This window comes from Littorina saxatilis, linkage group LG3 (genome assembly GCF_037325665.1).
Source record: "Littorina saxatilis isolate snail1 linkage group LG3, US_GU_Lsax_2.0, whole genome shotgun sequence".
Lineage (NCBI taxonomy): Eukaryota > Metazoa > Mollusca > Gastropoda > Littorinimorpha > Littorinidae > Littorina > Littorina saxatilis.
This window is the reverse complement of record NC_090247.1, coordinates 38067599-38085991: the sequence shown is the minus strand read 5'-3', so window position 1 is coordinate 38085991 and position 18393 is coordinate 38067599. Positions and strand designations below refer to the sequence as shown.

Genomic DNA, 18393 nt, shown 5'->3' with positions numbered 1-18393 from the left:
AGCATAGGTGACACTGTGCAAGAAAGTGAGACACTAGATCTAGATTTGTTTGTCTGCATGTAGCCTACTTACAGGGACACGACTGCCAACTAGTCTCGGCCCGCTCAAAATAACAATGACCGAGACTTTCAGTAATTCCTTCGCGTGACGTCTAACCCTCTTACGCCATAATGTGACGTCTTCAAATGTTAAAGTTTCTATCACACACACACACACACACACACACACACACGCACAGACAGACAAAGTTTATCATCGCATAGGCTACACTTACGTGAGCCAAAAATGAAAGCAAAACATAAGAAATTATAAATAAAAGGGAAGAATTGTACCTGTCTAAGTTACTGTCATTTAATATTCTTTCAGCTTCAATTCAGCAGCAATTATTGTTGGTATTTATCAGACTTATGCTTTTGTTTTATACGACAGACTCCGAGGATATTTCCTCCACAGTGGATCCATTACACGTACATTTTGTCGAGGGATGTGTAAATGAATCTAAAAAAAGTAGAACTTATCATGGTAGACATTGTGAGTAGGTTTTGCTTTTGTTGAAGTTGTACTTTGATTCATGTTCTGTTATTTTTATGTTTCTTCTCTTAGCAAGCTGCTTGTTGTAAATCTTTCAATTTTTTGTCTCACAATAACGTGGAATTGTTCACTTTTAGTTTTGACTGTGCTTTTTGCTTTGGAATTCATTTATTATTCTGCATTCTGCCTTTTTGTGCAAATGACTATGTACGTGTGAGTGTGTGTGTGTGTGTGTGTGTGTGTGTTACATGTATTTGCGTGCGTGTGTGTGTTACATGTATTTGCGTGCGTGTGTTTGTGTGTGTGTATGTGTGTGTGTGTGTGTGTGTGTGTGTGTGTGTGTGTGTGTGTGTGTGTGTGTGTGTGAAAGAGAGAGAGATCGAGAGAGGGAGGTTTGATGGCTTGAGAATGTTAACTGACCCGAAGCCTACAGTGGCACTCCAAGGCTTGAGGCTTTACATGGTAGCAGTGTAGATCAGTTACACATTTTGCCTTTGGTCAAGTGAGGGGGAAAATCCGCCCTTGTAATTTGTTATTAACTACTACAGTCACACTGACTACAGCCACTGCTGAATGGAATGTAGCAGATGTTTGAAGGGAGAGGATGAAATAAATATAGGAGCAAGGAGAGAGTGTGTGTGTGTGGGGGGGGGGGGGAGGTAGATAGGAGAGAGGGAGGAACAGAGAGGGGGGGGGGGGGGGCAGAGAGAGAGATGGGGGGGGGGGGGGGGGGGTAGGGCAAGAGAGAGAAATAAGGGCAGATAGAAGAAAGGGATTGAAAGAGATAGGGGCATGCAGATCTGAGGGGGAGAGAGGAAGAGGGATAGAAGGAGATTTATTGGGTAAAAGGGGTTGGGGGTGTTGTTTGGAGTTAGGGGGGTGAGACCGAGATAGTCAGTCAGACAGACAGATGCACAGAGAAAGTAATATGACAAAAGAGAGATATATATGGGTAGAGAAAGAAAGAGGAATAGGAAAAGATCGATGGAGCACTGAAATCAGGAGAGGATCGAAGGGGGACCGAAGAAGATACATAGTGAGGGGGCGGGGTGATGGAGATCATGGTTATGAGGAGAGAAAATGTGAAGAGTACAGGGTCAAGAAGAAAAGTGAGATAGCTGTTGGAACCAACAATTGAAGGTAAGACAGGTGGGAGGGTAAAGAGGGGAGCAATTTGAGAGAGACAATAGAAAATTGAGAGCAAAGAGAGAGTGTTTAGGCCCCCCCAAAAAAAAATTAGTCTGTTTACGGTATCCCGACCGACCCTATTTTTTCGTGCGACCCTAGACTTTTTTTTTGCATTTGGAAAAAAAAAAAAGTCTTTGTTTTTTGGCAAAATAACTTAAAAATATGTTATTTTGGGAAGAAAAAAAAAATCCCGACCTATTTTTTTTGCCTATGTTACAGTAAACAGACGATTTTATTTTTTTTGCCTATGTTACAGTAAACAAACGATTTTTTTTTTGCCTTAACAAAATTTAATAAACACATATATAATTTAAAAAAAAAGTCATAAGCAAACTTTGCCTCTCTTTTATTTTGTATATTTTTTGTAACCAAAACAAAGTGTCATTGAAACAAATGTATGCACCAGTTGTACTGTTTGCAACAGTTATAAGTCTAATGTACCAGAACTGATAATTGCTGTGCAGTTTACTTTGCCAGGGATTTTTGTAAGTGGGACAGTACAGTAACAGATGTGCAGGGTCGTGTGCTTTCAAATAATGTATTTCCTAGTGTCATGTAGTAATGGGCTAGCACTGCTTCCCAGGCAGTCGAATCAATGGTACATGTACTGCATATATGAATTGTACTGCATATATGAATTGTATTGCATTGCTAAGGAATAATTATCACTTGATCAGTACAGTTAATGATATTTTGATCAGACGGGAGCTGTGGCGGGGTGGTAAGACATCGGCCTCGTAATCGGAAGGTTGAGGGTTCGAATCCCAGCCGCCGCCGCCTGGTGGGTTATATGTGGAGATTTTTCCGATCTCCCAGGTCAACTTATGTGCAGACCTGGAGTGGTATTCAAGAAGAAAAAGAATTTGAGGTGGTTTCAGATTCTGAAGCCGTTTTAGCTACTACGCTTTAACTTCCGATTTTAACTGGCATTCACGAGTCCCCCTCCGAACGCTGTTAGCTAACAAGGTTGTCTATTTATAAACCACGGGGTTTCCCTCACTTCCTGTTCAGTGCGTTCGTGGTAGGTCTTATCCGCCTTCATTGCTTTTATTCCGCGAACGAACACGTGTGCATTACATTTACTTCAGTCGACATGTACGTAACATCCATCGGACAAGCGAAAGCACAGGCACACGAGGAAGAGATGGAGGGGAAGAGGAAGCGAAGTGCTAACTGGACTGACAGCGAAACACGGACAAATACGAGATACCGCTCGCGAAAGATTTCAACCGATGCTCGATCATACCGGCTTGTGGTGAAAACGTGCTTGTGTCTTCTTTAATGCATTACAGTGTCCATTTTCATCAACTGATTCTGTGGCCGAACGGTTCTCACATTCGCCTGATGCGCGATTGAGTCGAGTTCAAATCACCATCTGTCCGGTTTTTTTTTTTTTTACTCTTTGGCATTTGTTTATTTTTGTTTATTTTCTTCATGTGCAAAAGAGTACGTTATAATATAATAGCAAATTGATTTAAAAAAATTTTTAGGCAGGAATGGGTTTTTGTTTTGTTTTTTTGGTTACCAGGATATTAATTTATTGATAAAGTTTGATAACTTAAACATGTAAACATATGATTTAAAACAAAATATGAAGAAGGATGCTCCCCGCTTAAAAAAACAAAGGTAAGAGAGACGAAAAAAACAACACACTAAAACTTTCTGTACAAATCTACATCGTCATATTTATCCAAAGGATGAATGCGATCGCGGAAAATACGGTTTCTTCTCAGATTTCTTCTCTCGGCATATTCCAACATCATGAAGGCCGCCATCTTGAATCACGAAGATAACACGGTGTTAGCGATTGTAGAGACGAGGGGTAGGTCCTGTAACTGTGAAGGCGTCACGTGACTTTGGCGGGTCACAACGGGCTTTCGTGAATGCCGATTAGCGCGACTTACAGTTCAAACAGCGCCACCATGCGGCCAAGTGGCGCTAAAGAGCTTTCTTGAATACCAGTCCGGCTAGTGGCTTATCCCCCTTCGTGTGGAAACGCAAGCATAAGACCAAGTGTGCACGGAAAGGACCCTGCAATCCATGTCAGAGTTGGGTGGGTTATAGAAACACGAAAATACCCAGCATGCTTCCTCCGAAAGCGGCGTATGGCTGCCTAAATGGCGGGGTAAAAACGGTCATACACGTACAATTCCACTCGTGCAAACACACAAGTGTACATGGGAGTTTCAGCCCACGAACGCAGAAGAAGAAGAAGATATTTTGATTTTGGAGGAGCCTCCGGAGAGCAATCTAGCCAGTGTTATTCCGGTTATTCTGGAGAATATTTTTGTTTTGTTTGCTTTTTTCAAGTTAGAAAAAGGTGCTAATAGTTATCCAGAATACTTTTTTCATGCCTGCAGATACTAATTGTTTCAATTCAAGCCTGTTTTCTTAGCTGCCGCCCTCCCCACCCCTTAGTCTTTCCCACAAACAGAAGGATCTAGACACGTATGCATTACACACATCCAAACTTTCACAAGAAGGTTCTGTATCTCTGGTACCAAATTCAGACACTAGTGCTAATTTATATGTGTGGCTTAGGCTTTGTGGATTTTTGCTGTTGTTGTTGCAATAATCCATTAGTTTGTTTTGTAGGTGCAGTATTTAAGAAACACTGTAATTTCCACACCCCACTGGTTATTGATTTCATTGGTATTTTATATTACTGTATTAGTACATCCAATGTGTTTCTTTTTTTATATTCCAGCAATCTGTTTTCAGGCTTGTTACTCTAAATTACACATATATACTCTTTACATTAATGCCTGACTGGGAAGAACTTCAATTTGAACATATTGTAATGGGAGTGTCACTGTCTGTACATTGTTTCAGGCAGTGCCAAAAATGGACCCCCGTCATCATCAACGAAAACAGGGGATGAGGTAAATTCAAGATTTTCTTTTCTCATCTGCGGGTGAAACAGGTGTCTTTAACCTGATTAGGCTGTGCTGTGTGATTTTGTGAACATGACTGAATGTGCCAGCTGATAACACAACATACATCTCTTTTCATACACATTCTGCGGCAAGCTTGTAACTTGATGCTTCAACATAAAATTTTAAGTGTTTGCTGATATCATACAAGTTCAGAATGAGTGTTTGCTTCTACAGGTAATACATTGGTGGTCACTGCTTAAGTTGTGAGTGTGAGTAGCAGAACATATAATTACTGACACACTGTCACAACCCAAAGACATTATCATAATTATGGTAAATGACACAGTCAGTGTCAGAACCCAGAGACTTCATCATAATTATGATAGATCCCAGGGCTTGGCAATTGGTGTCTCGTATGTTTTGTGAGTGTCATATTTTAAACCTAGAATAAAGGTGGAAGTTACATTTTAATGGCACAAATGCCTTCCTGCTGTATCAAAGTTGTGACGAAAATGAAATTGATTTAGCTGCTCAGGTTACGGAAAACAAAAAACCCCACAAAAACAGAATTAGAACGCTTGTCAGCAGGCTCCTGTTAAAACACAGAAACTGAAGTAGTCATGTTCCAGAGTTAAAGAGCTAATCAATGTTGTCGCTTTTGAGCAGTACTGGATAATAACACACCTTTTTAGGATTTGTTTCATTTGTACTTGGCGTATACAGTTACAGGTATTGTTGTCCTTTGTGAAGAAAAATGGCAAATCATTAGAAAGTAGTTAGAGTTACATGTAATTACAACTGGGGAAATGTCAACACATTAGAAAGTAGGTATATTTTAGTACAAATCCATCTGAACGTAGTCAGTGCACTGAACTGAAAAGAATTGTTTTGTTTTACAGGAAAAAGTCAGCTAACCTAGATACAAAAGAAAATATCTAACTACAGATATTTCGAACAATATGAGCTTCTTTTCATCTGAATCTGAATTTGGATAAACAATACCCATGTTAATTGTTGCAATATGCCATCCTGAACTCAGGTAAAATGAGTTCCTTCGTTCCTTCGCATCTCATGAGCGAGAGCGTGGACCGATGATTATCAGAATGGCAATATGCATGAATACAGTTGGCGATACTGGGGGTTGGTACATATTAATTTGAGTGAATTATCATTTGATCAAGGGTTAACTGCACTTGGTTTTTGGGTCTTTTACAAGTTTTAACAATTTAAAATGTAATGGCCCCAGGAAAAGACCTGTTATTAGATTGGAAAAGTTCCCAAAGCACACGATGAACATGCATGTCAAAATTAACATGCAGCCTATCAATAAATATTATCATTTTTACATGTCCATCATTTTGTACAATTTTGCCTGCCTGCCTGTGAGAAAAGTATGAACTTCATGCATGAAAATTGAATGTGACATGAGAGATGTATTTCTGACAATAGTTAAGTTGTGCACATGTGCATCTTGGTTTTACTGTGAGAAAGCCTTCATATTTAGTTTTGTGTGTAAGTCGTGTAGTACTCATAGTACTGTTGAATTAAACAGGAACTTGACATTAAGAAGTAACTTAAACTTTGACTTGCAAGTATTTCACTTTTTAGGTAATAATTGAGCTTTGTTTAAAAGGCAATGTCATCCTTTTTTGTGTGAGGGCCAGCTAGCAATAGTAGAGTTTAGGTTATTTTAAAGATGGGAGCTTATTAAGCACACAGAACATTATTATTATTTTTCATTTGTCGCTTTCACTGTGTGCTTAAACTTTTTATTTACATATAACTGCACAAGGACTTCAACTTTCAAGTCAGTTTATTAATGTGTTGTTTCTGACTCCTCTGACAGCTTGGTGTGATGCTGTGTTTTAATCTCTGTGGGGCTCTGATGTATGTGTGATCTCTCTAGGATGCGGAGGAAAGCGCGGATGACATTAGACTTATACCTGACCCACTTCAGGGTTGGGAAAGTTCAGAGGTGATTTTTGTACTCATTCCCCCCCACAGCACTGGGGGGATTAGATGCATGTGCTAATCAGCATTTGTGCTTAATCTTAACTGACTGATTTTTGGTATTTTCTACTCTTTGTTCAACCTCATTGTGTCAGCTCTAAGCTTATATGTGGCAGTATCCTTTTCTGTTTTTGTTGTTGTTGTTGTGATATTTTATTTAATTTTCCATCTAACTTTTTTTCTGTGAAATTTTAAGTTGCTTTTTGGGTGTTCAGATTTTTTAAAAATTGTTAAACCTCCCTGTAATCGTATCAACACTCGCATCCCTGGAGTATGTTTGATGTGAAATATTTCATGGGACCGCTATAATGTGTTGATATTCATTAACAGAATTTAATAAGCTATTTTTAACTACTACTAGCATACATGGATAGAAAAAAAATGTTGCGTACCGTATTCTTAAGGTCTAAAATTGCGAACATTATATGGGTGTTGTGTGGCTGTTTGTTAAATCAGAATATATATGCGTTAGCTAAAAAAATTCTTTGGAGTTATTCATTGAATATAATTAACGTGTGCAGTCAACAGGCACTGATTGCGTAACAGATTATTGTGTGCAAATAGTTTGTTAAAATGATCTTGTGTACTTGTACTTGTTTGAAGTGCTCATGATATAAAACTTAAACAGTGGTATCTGTGTTGAAAATAGTCCTTAATACCAGCCATGTGTGCAAAAGTGTTGCTAAATGGCAGGTGGCCATGAGTCATGACAGTATTTTTGGGTGAAAATGATTGACATTAAGGGACTTTACCAATTCAGTGCCCCATATGGCTTTTTGACCAATCAGGATGGATTCTAGGTGACCCTCTAAATGTTATAACGTTCAGGCAGGGACCCTTTTTGTTTATCACGCTAAAAATTAACAAGACAAAGTAAAAATGTAAATCAACAATATCAGCGTGATTTATTCTAAAGAGTAACACTTCAAATGCTGTCAGATAATACGTACTCTCTTTATCTAAAAAATATCGAAAAGTGAGTTTTGTCGGTGGGTGCTTTACGGAACAGCAAGGCACCGCCCATCCTCTGAGTATGCAATTACCAACCCGCTCACTTGAAATCTAAATTATTAAAGTTTGGAAAAATCAAGTGAAATTGCATCACTCGCTTTACGTCAAATGTATCTTTACGTCATTTCCCATCCGTCTGGCCGTCTGGAGTCGGTTCCAAATCTGTCGCTCTGTTCATCAAGAACAAGCGAAGCAACCTAAACGCATGTTCAACATGGTTTATCTTGTGAGATTGTTGTGTGTCAAACGCATTTGACCTGTGAATATTCATTACGTCAGGTGTGTTACTCTGATTGGCTGACCCAGGTCACGAGAATTCTTTGACTGACAGGCATAATCAGGTAGGAGCGCTCAAGTTCCCATTGCGGCTGTTCTGTCTAAGTCGCGGGGTCGCTTCGAACTTTCTTTTGGTCGAGGTAAACGGTAATAAAACCGTTATTTCTAATATGCTGACTGTTAGTGCATGACTGTTAGCAATGATAACAGACAATTGTCTCACAAACGATATTTAAGCATTCACCAAAAAGGCTCATGCTTGATATATTTTTTCTCAACATGTCTGTTATCATTAGCTAACAGTCAGCATATTATAAATAACTCATAATAACTTAAGGTATTGTTTATTGGGAGGTGTCCTCTCGTCAGATGGGCTTCACATCAAAGGTACCACTAATATTGATGAAAATTGCAACCTGGTGACACTTTAGTTAGCATCGTGCTCGGTCCATTAAGCCTGATCTGATAGTGACAGACAGTTAATTTGATGAGAATTGACAATGAGGTTGAACAGTAGATGTGATGCACCATGTACATTCACAAACTTGCAGATGGTTGTAAAATCAGTGCAAAATTTATTTTGGTGCCGATATGTACATTAAGCATACCCAGTTTATTTTGCAACTCAGCAGATTGGGGGCTTGGCCTGACCCCTCCCCGCACACCCACACACTACCTCTGTAACTTACTTACTGCCTTTCACGCCTGGTGGCGTGTAGGGCAGCGACACTACCTCTGTAAGCATGGGTTTAATTCTTATCCTGTTAATTAACATTGAATTTCACCGCACCTGAGGCACCCCATAACCTGTCCGCTACTGATAGTCACAATCACCTTGGTATTGGTTGAAATTATTTGAACTAACTGCATGATTGGCGGAGGGGGAGGGAGATTATTTCAATGAATGATTATTGGTTCATATTATTGCACTCACTGGTTTGCTGATGGAAATATTCTACAGGGAGAATATTAATTATTTTCTTTGAGATTGCTCAGTTTTGGTAAGACTGGGACAGCTGATAGCTGCTGTGACAGTTTCTGTGATCAGAGTTATGTATGCATTTTTGCTCAAGTGTAAAATGTGCATGCACTTTTTTTTTCTCAAGATGTGCAGTGATGACGCTAGTATTTTTTCAAAACGGTACGCACACTTTTATAATGCAAACAGTGCAAAAAAAACCCGGTAGGCTCCGGCCAGTGGAACCAGTACGAGTCCAACTCAGAGTACTGGTTTTGTTGTTTTACCAGCGAAAAAAACCCGGTAGTTCTAAAAATCAACCGGTAGGGCATACCGGCAGTCAATTTTGTTCCGGTAGTTTCTCATTTCAACCGGTAAAATACCGGTAATTGCCGGTTTTTGCCAATGCTGTTTACAGAACAATTATTCTTTCCCATCCTTTTTGCAACTTCTGTATCCCATTTCCCTTGCCTCCTTCCCCCTTATCTATGTATACATATATAATGTTTGATGGGGCAATTGGCAAACCTGAATCAGACTTTTTTTTTACATTAATAATATATTTGATTAAACGAGTGTTTTCTGTAACATATGTGTATCTGAGGGAGAGAGCTCAGAGTGTTTGTGTAAATTGGCTACATGTTTGTTAATACTCCGCAGTGGCGTAATCTGTCTGATTGCTTCTGTAAAAAGAAACTGTCTGCATACAGATTAAATTTAATTAGTCTCCTTCATCAGACCAGTGCATGTGTGTTGTAATTGCTGTGGTAAAAGCACACTGTTAGTGTTGTGGTGTGACAGGTATTTTAGTGCCTCATGCCTGTCTTTTTACCTGAATGTGACTGTAATCTATACATTGAACGTTCACTCAGTCAGCAGAGCAAAATTCAGACCCTTTTGTGACCTCGACTCCTTATCCTTAGACTGTACATACAGCGCCATAGGGCAAGCTCTGTGTTTGCCAAGGCAAACATTGTGATAAATGTTTTGTGGAAAGTGAGAGTAAAATATTTGATGAGCAGTCACTCTTAGCCTGCTGGTTAAAGCGTTCAAGAAAGTCTGTATAATTGTAATGTTAAACTTGTTTGAATGTCTATATTATTTTAGGCATGGGGCAAGACCTGGCACTTAAAGTTGTCAGTATATGTTTATATTTGGGGGAACGGCTTTTGGCATAGTCGGGGGGGGGGGGGGGGCTTTAGGGTGTACAAAAATTGGGGGGGGGGGGGGGGTTCAGCAGGACTTTAAATAAACTTTAATTTATCATTATATATAAGTGACATGATTTAGCGGATGTTTTCATAAGAAAGACACTTGGATTAGTGTTGCCGGTTTGATTGGTTTTGCGGCGACATCAGTCACTCGCACGCAGCCTTTGCTGAGGATTACAAATTGACAGGATGATTAAAATAATAAATAAATTATCAAGCTGATATTTAAATTGTTAAAGACAATATTATGTTACATGAGACTGGAGGGGGTGGGGGATTTGTGTGGTAAAAAAAGAAAAAGAAAATGGATAACACATGATAGTCAGTGTAAGAGTGACATTTATAATCTCTGAATATTTCAGAACTCCGGAGTACTTCACAGAACAAATATGCATGTCAGTTTTGTATTAGTATTGTACTTGCATGCTCAAGGTCAAGCATGCAGCAAGACTGATCGTTGGACCAGGAACTAACACTCAGCTTGTACACAGAACAATATATATAGAGAATCCTTTGCTATAAGTTCTGTATTGTGTATTATTGTTTGAAAACATTATATGCCCAACTTAATGTTTCACACTGCATGAAACCAACACAATGATCATTATAAAGTTAATATTCACAATGTATTAATTTGCATTTCTGGAATTTACAGTACCAAAGTTGCAAGTTTGCATAGCAACGTATGGATATTATACTTGCGGAACAGTGAGGAATTGCAGTGATCGAGTTCCATTTGTAAGGTGGATGAATGAAGTGTGTGCTAGTCTGTCTCATAAATTATTTTGCTTAGAGTGAAATATGAGTTTTGAGTGGTGGTAGTTTTACCTGCAGTTCCTGTAATAGTTTGAGTGAACCATAAACAATATTTATATATATAAGCAAGGTTCCCATTAAAAGATATGAAGAAAGGAAAGGATGCATTAAAGCATTTTACTTTTGAAAAATTTAGAATCGTGATCCCAGTGCAGTCTGTTTATTACCTCAATCTCTAATTAAAGTGTGTGAATACTTACATCTTACTGACATGTGCAGCCTGAGTAGTCAGCTGAGTGATGTTATCTTGGAATCCAACATTATCTTCACATTTTACTGTACACTTTATTTAACTTACCCGGTGCGATATTTACAAACCCCAACTTGTTTGAGCTGTACACATGTGTGAATTAGGGCCAAAACAGGAAAACATGAAACTCAAAGCACAGTTAGGCAACAAACAAAAAAAAGTAGGTCTGTTTACGGTAACATAGGCCCAAAAAATAGGGTCGGTAGGTCGGGATTTTTTTTTTTTTTTTTTTTTTTCCCCAAAAACCATATTTTTACGTTATTTATTTATTTATTTATTTATTTTTTCCCCAAATGCCAAAAAGAGTCTAGGGTCGCGCGAAAAAAATAGGGTCGGTCGGGTTACCGTAAACAGACCATTTTTTTTTTTGCCTTATAGTGTGATAGCATGACACACAAAATATTGCACTCTCATGTTGTCTGGGCGATGCTGATATTAATTTTTGTTCAGCAATTATGTTTGCATCGATCAGCAAGTTAATATTTGTTCCTTTCTTCTCTGTTTCTATATTTCTCTAGAGTAAGATGGAGAAGTCTTTGTTCTTCAAGGATGGAAGACGAAGGATTGACTATGTCTTTGCGTTCAAGCAACAAGACAAACAAGATGAAAAGGATATGAAGCGGAGACAAACGTTTGAAGACAATTTACAGAAAAGTGGGCTGGTGTTGGAAACTGATACAATGCAGGTGAGCTTTTCATTAATAAAATCGTAGTTTTTTTCCAGATTTTTTCTGTTCTGCTATTAAGCCTTCCCTGGAATGAAACCCCCTTATTGTCTTTTGGGAATTCCCTCAACGAAATTCGGGCTGATATTCCCTGGGGATAACTACATGTATATATTCATGTTTTCCAAGGCCTGAGACTTTTGCTGTGACCTTGAGATCCTTATCATGCGTATGCATGCACACAGGAGTGTTCATGCGGATACCAAGGAGAGTCTGCACAAAGTTGACTCTGGAAAATAGATCCCTCGCTGAACGTGGGTGTCGAACCAGCGCCAATAGCGATATCTTGCCGCCCCTGAGAACTGACACTTCTGAATTTAACAACTGTTTTGATTATAGATACACACCTCAAATGATATGTCATGCTTTTGGTACATCGATCCACTTTGATGAAAGAGCTCACTTTATTCACAGGGCTTTGTTGACTTCGTCCAAACAAATAAAAGCATGAGACAGTAAGATTTGAAATTAGGCCAGCTTGTTCTGAAGATGTGGTACATCATGTACATGTACTACATTTTATCAATATATGCGAGTCCAACACAAAGCAGACTGTGTTTGTGTGCACCCTGCTTTCTTTCTTTATCTTTCTTTCTTATTCCTTCTTTCTTTTTGTCTTCCATTTCTTCTTTATTTCCTTTGTGTGTATATGTGTGTGGTTTCATGTTCAAAGTCTCACAAGCATACATGTCATGTAACACACATACTAGTCGGAGCATTATACACACACATGCCACGTGACACACTTAAGTACACGCAATACTTTTTTTATAATTTATTCTGCACAATCAAATACATTGATATATAATTCGGTGTGTGCATGTTTGTTTAAATTTGCATTGCTGGAGATTTGGATGCCATTCAGAACACCTGAGCCTTCCAAAGTATTAACACACAGTGTAAAAAAAAAACCATTTTGTTTACAACAACTACTGCACATCTCTTCTTCTTTTTCTGCGTTTATGGGCTGAAACTCCCATGTGCACTATTAATTTCATATGATTACAGTTCTGTGGAGATTTTGACCTTCTCTTTATCCATGCAAGTCGAGTTTGGAGGGCTGTTCTAGTCCTTGAAGGAATTGTTGGATTTTATTTTTTTGAAAAGAGAAAAAAAAAGTTTTCTGCATGTTGTTTATGGTTTAGTGTGAGAAGGAAAAATGAGCATGTTGTTGTGAGAAATGTGTTTTCCCTCACACGTCTGTTTCTAATTCGTTCAACTGTGGTGATAACACTGCTTAATCTCCCAACATTTTGTTTCAGTTTTACTTTGATTTGTTCCAGATTTGTGTACATGTCTTTTTTATTATTAAGAAAACAATTGTTTTCGAAATCCAGTTGTTAAGTTTACTGGTTTCTTCTCTCAAAAATCTATGTTTTTGGTTACAAATGAAAAATTATGCATGTTTTTTTATTCTTCGTATTAATAAAAGGATTAATTGTTGTTCGGATTATTTAGAAATTAAATTTAGAAACCAAATTGTTCAGTTTTGTTTTTCCTTTCTTCATAAGATCTCTTGGGTTTGAATTTAACATTTTGCATGGATGTTTTCCCTTCCCAAAAATCAATCTTGTGACCCAGGTGGTGAGTATTAAAACCTATCATTGTGGCGTAATATTCATTTCTCCCCAGCGGCAGCAAAGTACTGCACAGCCGTCAGTTATCGACGCTGGAGACGGAACGCTTTCGTAGATTTGTTTGTCGTCGGGCTTGTACTCCTCATACCTTACTGTCTTGTTAGAGACCCATGTTTAGCTTTTTATTGGTTATACATTTTCATACAGTGGAACCCCCCTTTTAAGACTCCCCAATTTAAGACTCCCTTCTTTTAAAGATCTTGTTTGTTTTTTTTAGACGTTCTGTTCATAACCTCTGTAAAATGACCCCCATTTTAAGACCCCCTCCTTTTTAAGACCTGATTTTTTTCAAATTTGTTGAGGTCCTAAAAGGGGGGTTCCACTGTACCATTATTTGTATAGACTCCGTTTTTTGCTTTTGTTTGACTCCACCCCATGTTACAGTGGGACCCCTCTTTTATGACCAGAAATCTGAGAAAATCAGCTCTTCTAAGAGAGTCTGGGGGTGGGGTGTGATGTGATGTGATTAAAAGGTGGGTCCAACTGTTTGTAAACTCTTAATAGAACCTGTGTCATATAGAGGTTTTTGTCAGTTAAATCATTGTGCATGCATGTACCCTTTCTGTCGTTCACCTTGACTGGAATTTTGCTGACTAACACCTACTGTTTGTTGGTCTATGTCCTGTACGTATGTTGGTTTTTCTATGGTTGTGCTGAAATGCATGGTTATGTCTCAACCGTGTTTTCTCAATTGTTATTTGGTTTAACCTGCATGTGCTTAATTTTCAGATTCCTTGCATGAGCACGGTCCCTATTAATCATTGGTTTCATCCTTAATGTGTTGTTTCTTTGTCCTCATAATTAATGGAATTATCAATGGCAGTTGATGGCCACTACTTAGTTGACTGTCTGACCCTGTCTCAGCATGCTTTCTGGATCACTATCTGTCCTTCCCCCTGGTATTGTCTGTGTTATTCGGGTGCCATGCTGAATGAATGTCATTGCACTTTCAGCTTTCAGAGTATATTTACACTTACAAAAAACTGGTCTTTGCATGCAGCTTTCAGCAAGTGACGTGCAATGTTAGAACTGCATGTTGTATAAGCTGTTATTTTAACAATACAAGCTGTATTATAAGTACAATTTACTGCCATGAAAACTAGATTATGTGAGGGAATGGTTTTAATTTGAGTCAGTACACCTTCAGCTTTAAGACTGATTTATTAAGTGCATGACAGTCATACAACATCAGCTTTAAACTTTGTTCTGTGTGTGATGGTTGAAACAGTTTCTCTATAAACTATGCATTTATTGTGTATTAGCTTTCTCACATTTTTCATAACCTGTGGGTATTTAAGCTTTAATATTCAAGATCTTCAAGTTATGTTTATTACAGAATTTTCTTGTTTACTTGTTTACATGCACTTACTAAGCACTTTCATAGACCACATTATGCACTGAAGTGATATCTCAAAGCACTGTGATCTGCCTGTGTTCAGAATAATTTCACTGTTGAAATGGTATTAGATTGTTATTTATTACTTATTTTCAAGCACAAGCAATTTTACTTTCTAGTAAGAAACAGAAGCAACCAAGAAACCCGTCTTCAGCCGCATCGGCAAAGAACTCCATGCATGGTTATTTTTAAACAATTTTATTTCCCAACATAACTACATGTACATCAATGTCAAGCATGCACATTTGCATGTACAGAATTTATTGTCACCATCTTTGAGTCAGTGCTTGGATAAATTAAATGTGCATGGATCATGTCTTGTTTTGTAGAAGAATAAATTTTGTCTCATGCGTGCATGTCAGTGTTAATAAGTTTAATTGAGTTCTTTAGTAAGCATTTTTGACTGTTTCAGAAAGCATCACCAGAAGTCATGTACAAGTGTCAGTTACTAGAGTTTATTTAATGTGTTGTTTTCACTTGCAGGATGAGCAACAAAATGTATGCTGGAAAAAAGTTTAATGACAGAAAATGGAATTGTGTCCATTTTTGCCTTGAACAAGCATGTAATATGATCTTTATATTATCTTTTTGCAGTATAGCAAGAATGAGAAGATTGTGTACGTCAAAGTTCATGCACCCTGGGCCGTCCTGACAGCACAGGCGGAGTTAATGAGCATGAAGATGCCGCTCGCTGTAAGTAATTTTATTACTCTAAAGGATGATTAGTGGGGAAAATTCAAGATTATCCCAGAAAATTTAGTTGGATCTTACAGTTGCGTTGAGTGTGTGGGAGTGTGTGTGTGTGGGAGTGTAGGTGAGTGCGGAGGGAGAATGTGAGTACTCACCTTTTTTAAGAACTTTTTCTTATCTTTGCCATAAGCTATTTCAGTCAAATGTGAACACATTACATTATACATGTAGAACCAATTAAAACTTTCAGACCAAAAAAACTTTAATCATGCTTGGCAGTCATGAACACTGAGGTGCATTATTGCTGCATTTGATTTGGTCTTACCAAATCTCTGTTGAGGCGTGGTGTTCAGTTTAGAAGGTATAGTTGTTTATAATGACACTGAGAAGTACTCTTTCCTGTAGTCCAGATGAGCTCTTTTGACCACACTAAACGTGTTATTTAACACTTATTTTTGCTTCAGAAAATTCACATCTAGTAAATTTATGAATGAGGCTTTCATGTCAATTTCAGTAGATCCTTGTAACTTAGCCACAGCACTTCTTGTGCTAACATCTTCACATTTTTTGTTGACCAGGAAAATGACATGGCAGAAGAAATGGAAAGCTGCTGGAGCAAGTGCCCGACGCCCTTTGACTTTGACTCAGATATTCTTCCGAAGATCCCGGAGTACTTCACTGCAGCCTTTTCCAGGGAACGAGAAGACCAGTAAGTGCTTTGGGGAACAATTTTTTGTGTATTGAGTTGAGGGTCACATCACTTCCTGGCAGGAAAATTGTAACAGGTTTTATAGTTTTAATTGTTATTTTTATAATATTCCGGGGTACTTCACTGCTCCCTTTTCTAAACTACAGAAAAACCAGTGAAAGTACTTGCAAGATCTTTTTACAAGTTAAGAGTCCATTCAATTTTGCAGGGAAACTGTGCCGTAAAAGGCCTTTAAGTTTGGCCAGATGAAAATGTAGTTTAGACATCAGGATTGATTCAACACTACCCCCACCCCACCATCAACCCCTGGTTTCCTCACACAAGGGAAGAATGTGTGCAACTGTTTGAAACCCTAAGTTGATAGGTAGAAGCCTGATCTGTGTGTGTGTGTGTGTGTGTGTGTGTGTGTGTGTGTGTGTGTGTGTGTGTGTGTGAGTGTGTGTGTGTGTGTGTGTGTGTTTGTTGTAACTTAATTAGCAGAAATTTGCTGTTAAAACGAACTTTTCTTGTTTCCTGAGGTTTTCATTTCGCAGTTAGGTTGTTGCAAAGTTTTGGATTTGGGCAGGGCTGTTATAATCAAATGCTGAGTTGCGGGCATGCATGGTTTGATTGTTATGTTTAGTGTAAACCATTTTGTTCACCATGTGACCACCAATTTGTCCAGGGGGTAAGATCATCCTTCCACTAGGACTCATATCAAAACTCTACAGCCTGCTGGCTACTTTCTGCACAGAGTGGGAATTATTTGATCAACTTTGTATTTGACACCTATGTCAATCCGTAAAATTCTTTCAACAAAACATTCCCACTGCACAATGAGATCCATGGCTGTGAATGTGTCCAAGTCCAAGGATACTTTTTCCTCGTGTATAGAAACTTGCTCAGATCTGTGCAGGTGGTGATCATGAAGTCAAGATGGTTCACATGGGAATTAATACGGGATGTACTGTAAACGGTGGAGCTGTTTGGTGAAGGCGGATTAGGTGGTCCTCATGATTTTTGTGCAGCACATTTTAGAGGATAATGACTTATATGCAGAGTATAAAATGCCACAGTCTGGAGATGATATACTTGTGACATGAACACGAATGATGTTCTTTATTATCATTAAATGGAGGAATTAAGATGCAAGTAAAAACTTGCAGGTATTCTATTGTTACATTGGACAGCTAATTCTGTGAAGGGCAGGTAGTTGTAGTCCTAGATGTTTAAATTAATGTCATTTTATCTATTTTCTGTTTTGAGAGTAGATTTCTGTAATGTTTCAATCAATCAATCAATCAATCAATAAACTTTATTAATCTCTAAAAGAGAAATTGCATTGCTGAGCTTTTGTGTCCGTAATAAAACATACATAAAACATTCAAAAATAAACATTTGTTCTTTGTCATTCATACATTCTTGTGCTTTTTAATAGTCAAAATATTAGCATGTTAACAATTTTGGAAGTAAAAAAGGCAATATTTTTTTGACAAGGGATTAAAGAATAGAAAACAGAAGGATGTTTGTTTTTGAGCGTATCGATTTCTCGATCTGCCTCCGGCGTCCCCAATTTGCAAAGAGAATATTTTTCTGCTCCATTATTTTGTAGGACTTTTCTTCCAGAGAAAAATGCTGCTTATTCAGAAGGAATATGAGAACAAAATGTATGATTGCGTGGCATTAAAGTTGCTTTTGTTTTTGTTCATGCATAACGAATATGAACATTTGCCTTGGCAGAGTGGTGATTTTCAAAGATTTTGATGGCATGAATACGGCACAGTGGTGAGACGATAGCAATATACTGACAGTTCTTGACCGTGAACTAACAAGCTGACGAAAATGTGTGCTCTATCGCTCCATCTCCTGTTCTCATTGATTATTTACTACTGATGACAGTTCATCTGAAGGGACTAGATCAGGGGAAGTAAATGAGGTGGTGGTGAGGCGGTATAGTTAAGATGACTTAATTTCTGACGCAGACTCTGTTTAAATTCTGTTGACTGTTTTTGTTTGTTGAGATTAACCTCGGAGGATACTGGATTGATGACGTTAAACAAGTCGTGGTAACACAGAATAGTGTTGCTAAATTATGTAATTTCTGAGAAGTTTACTGTTGTGCACTAATAT

General features: G+C 38.2%; 1 protein-coding gene across 4 annotated transcripts in view; it reads left to right on the top strand.

The window, feature by feature from the left end:
* LOC138962288 (anoctamin-4-like) overlaps nucleotides 1–18393 on the top strand; it is an 83048-nt gene that overhangs the window by 13020 nt on the left and 51635 nt on the right. For 3 of the 4 annotated variants that reach the window (XM_070334042.1, XM_070334040.1, XM_070334039.1), the window contains 4 exons: nucleotides 4552–4601; nucleotides 11646–11813; nucleotides 15480–15578; nucleotides 16154–16284. In XM_070334042.1, coding sequence (XP_070190143.1) covers nucleotides 4552–4601; nucleotides 11646–11813; nucleotides 15480–15578; nucleotides 16154–16284 — 448 coding nt within the window. Of the gene's footprint in view, nucleotides 1–4551; nucleotides 4602–6403; nucleotides 6571–11645; nucleotides 11814–15479; nucleotides 15579–16153; nucleotides 16285–18393 lie in introns of those variants that run through there. The other variant, XM_070334043.1, reaches the window with a different exon arrangement.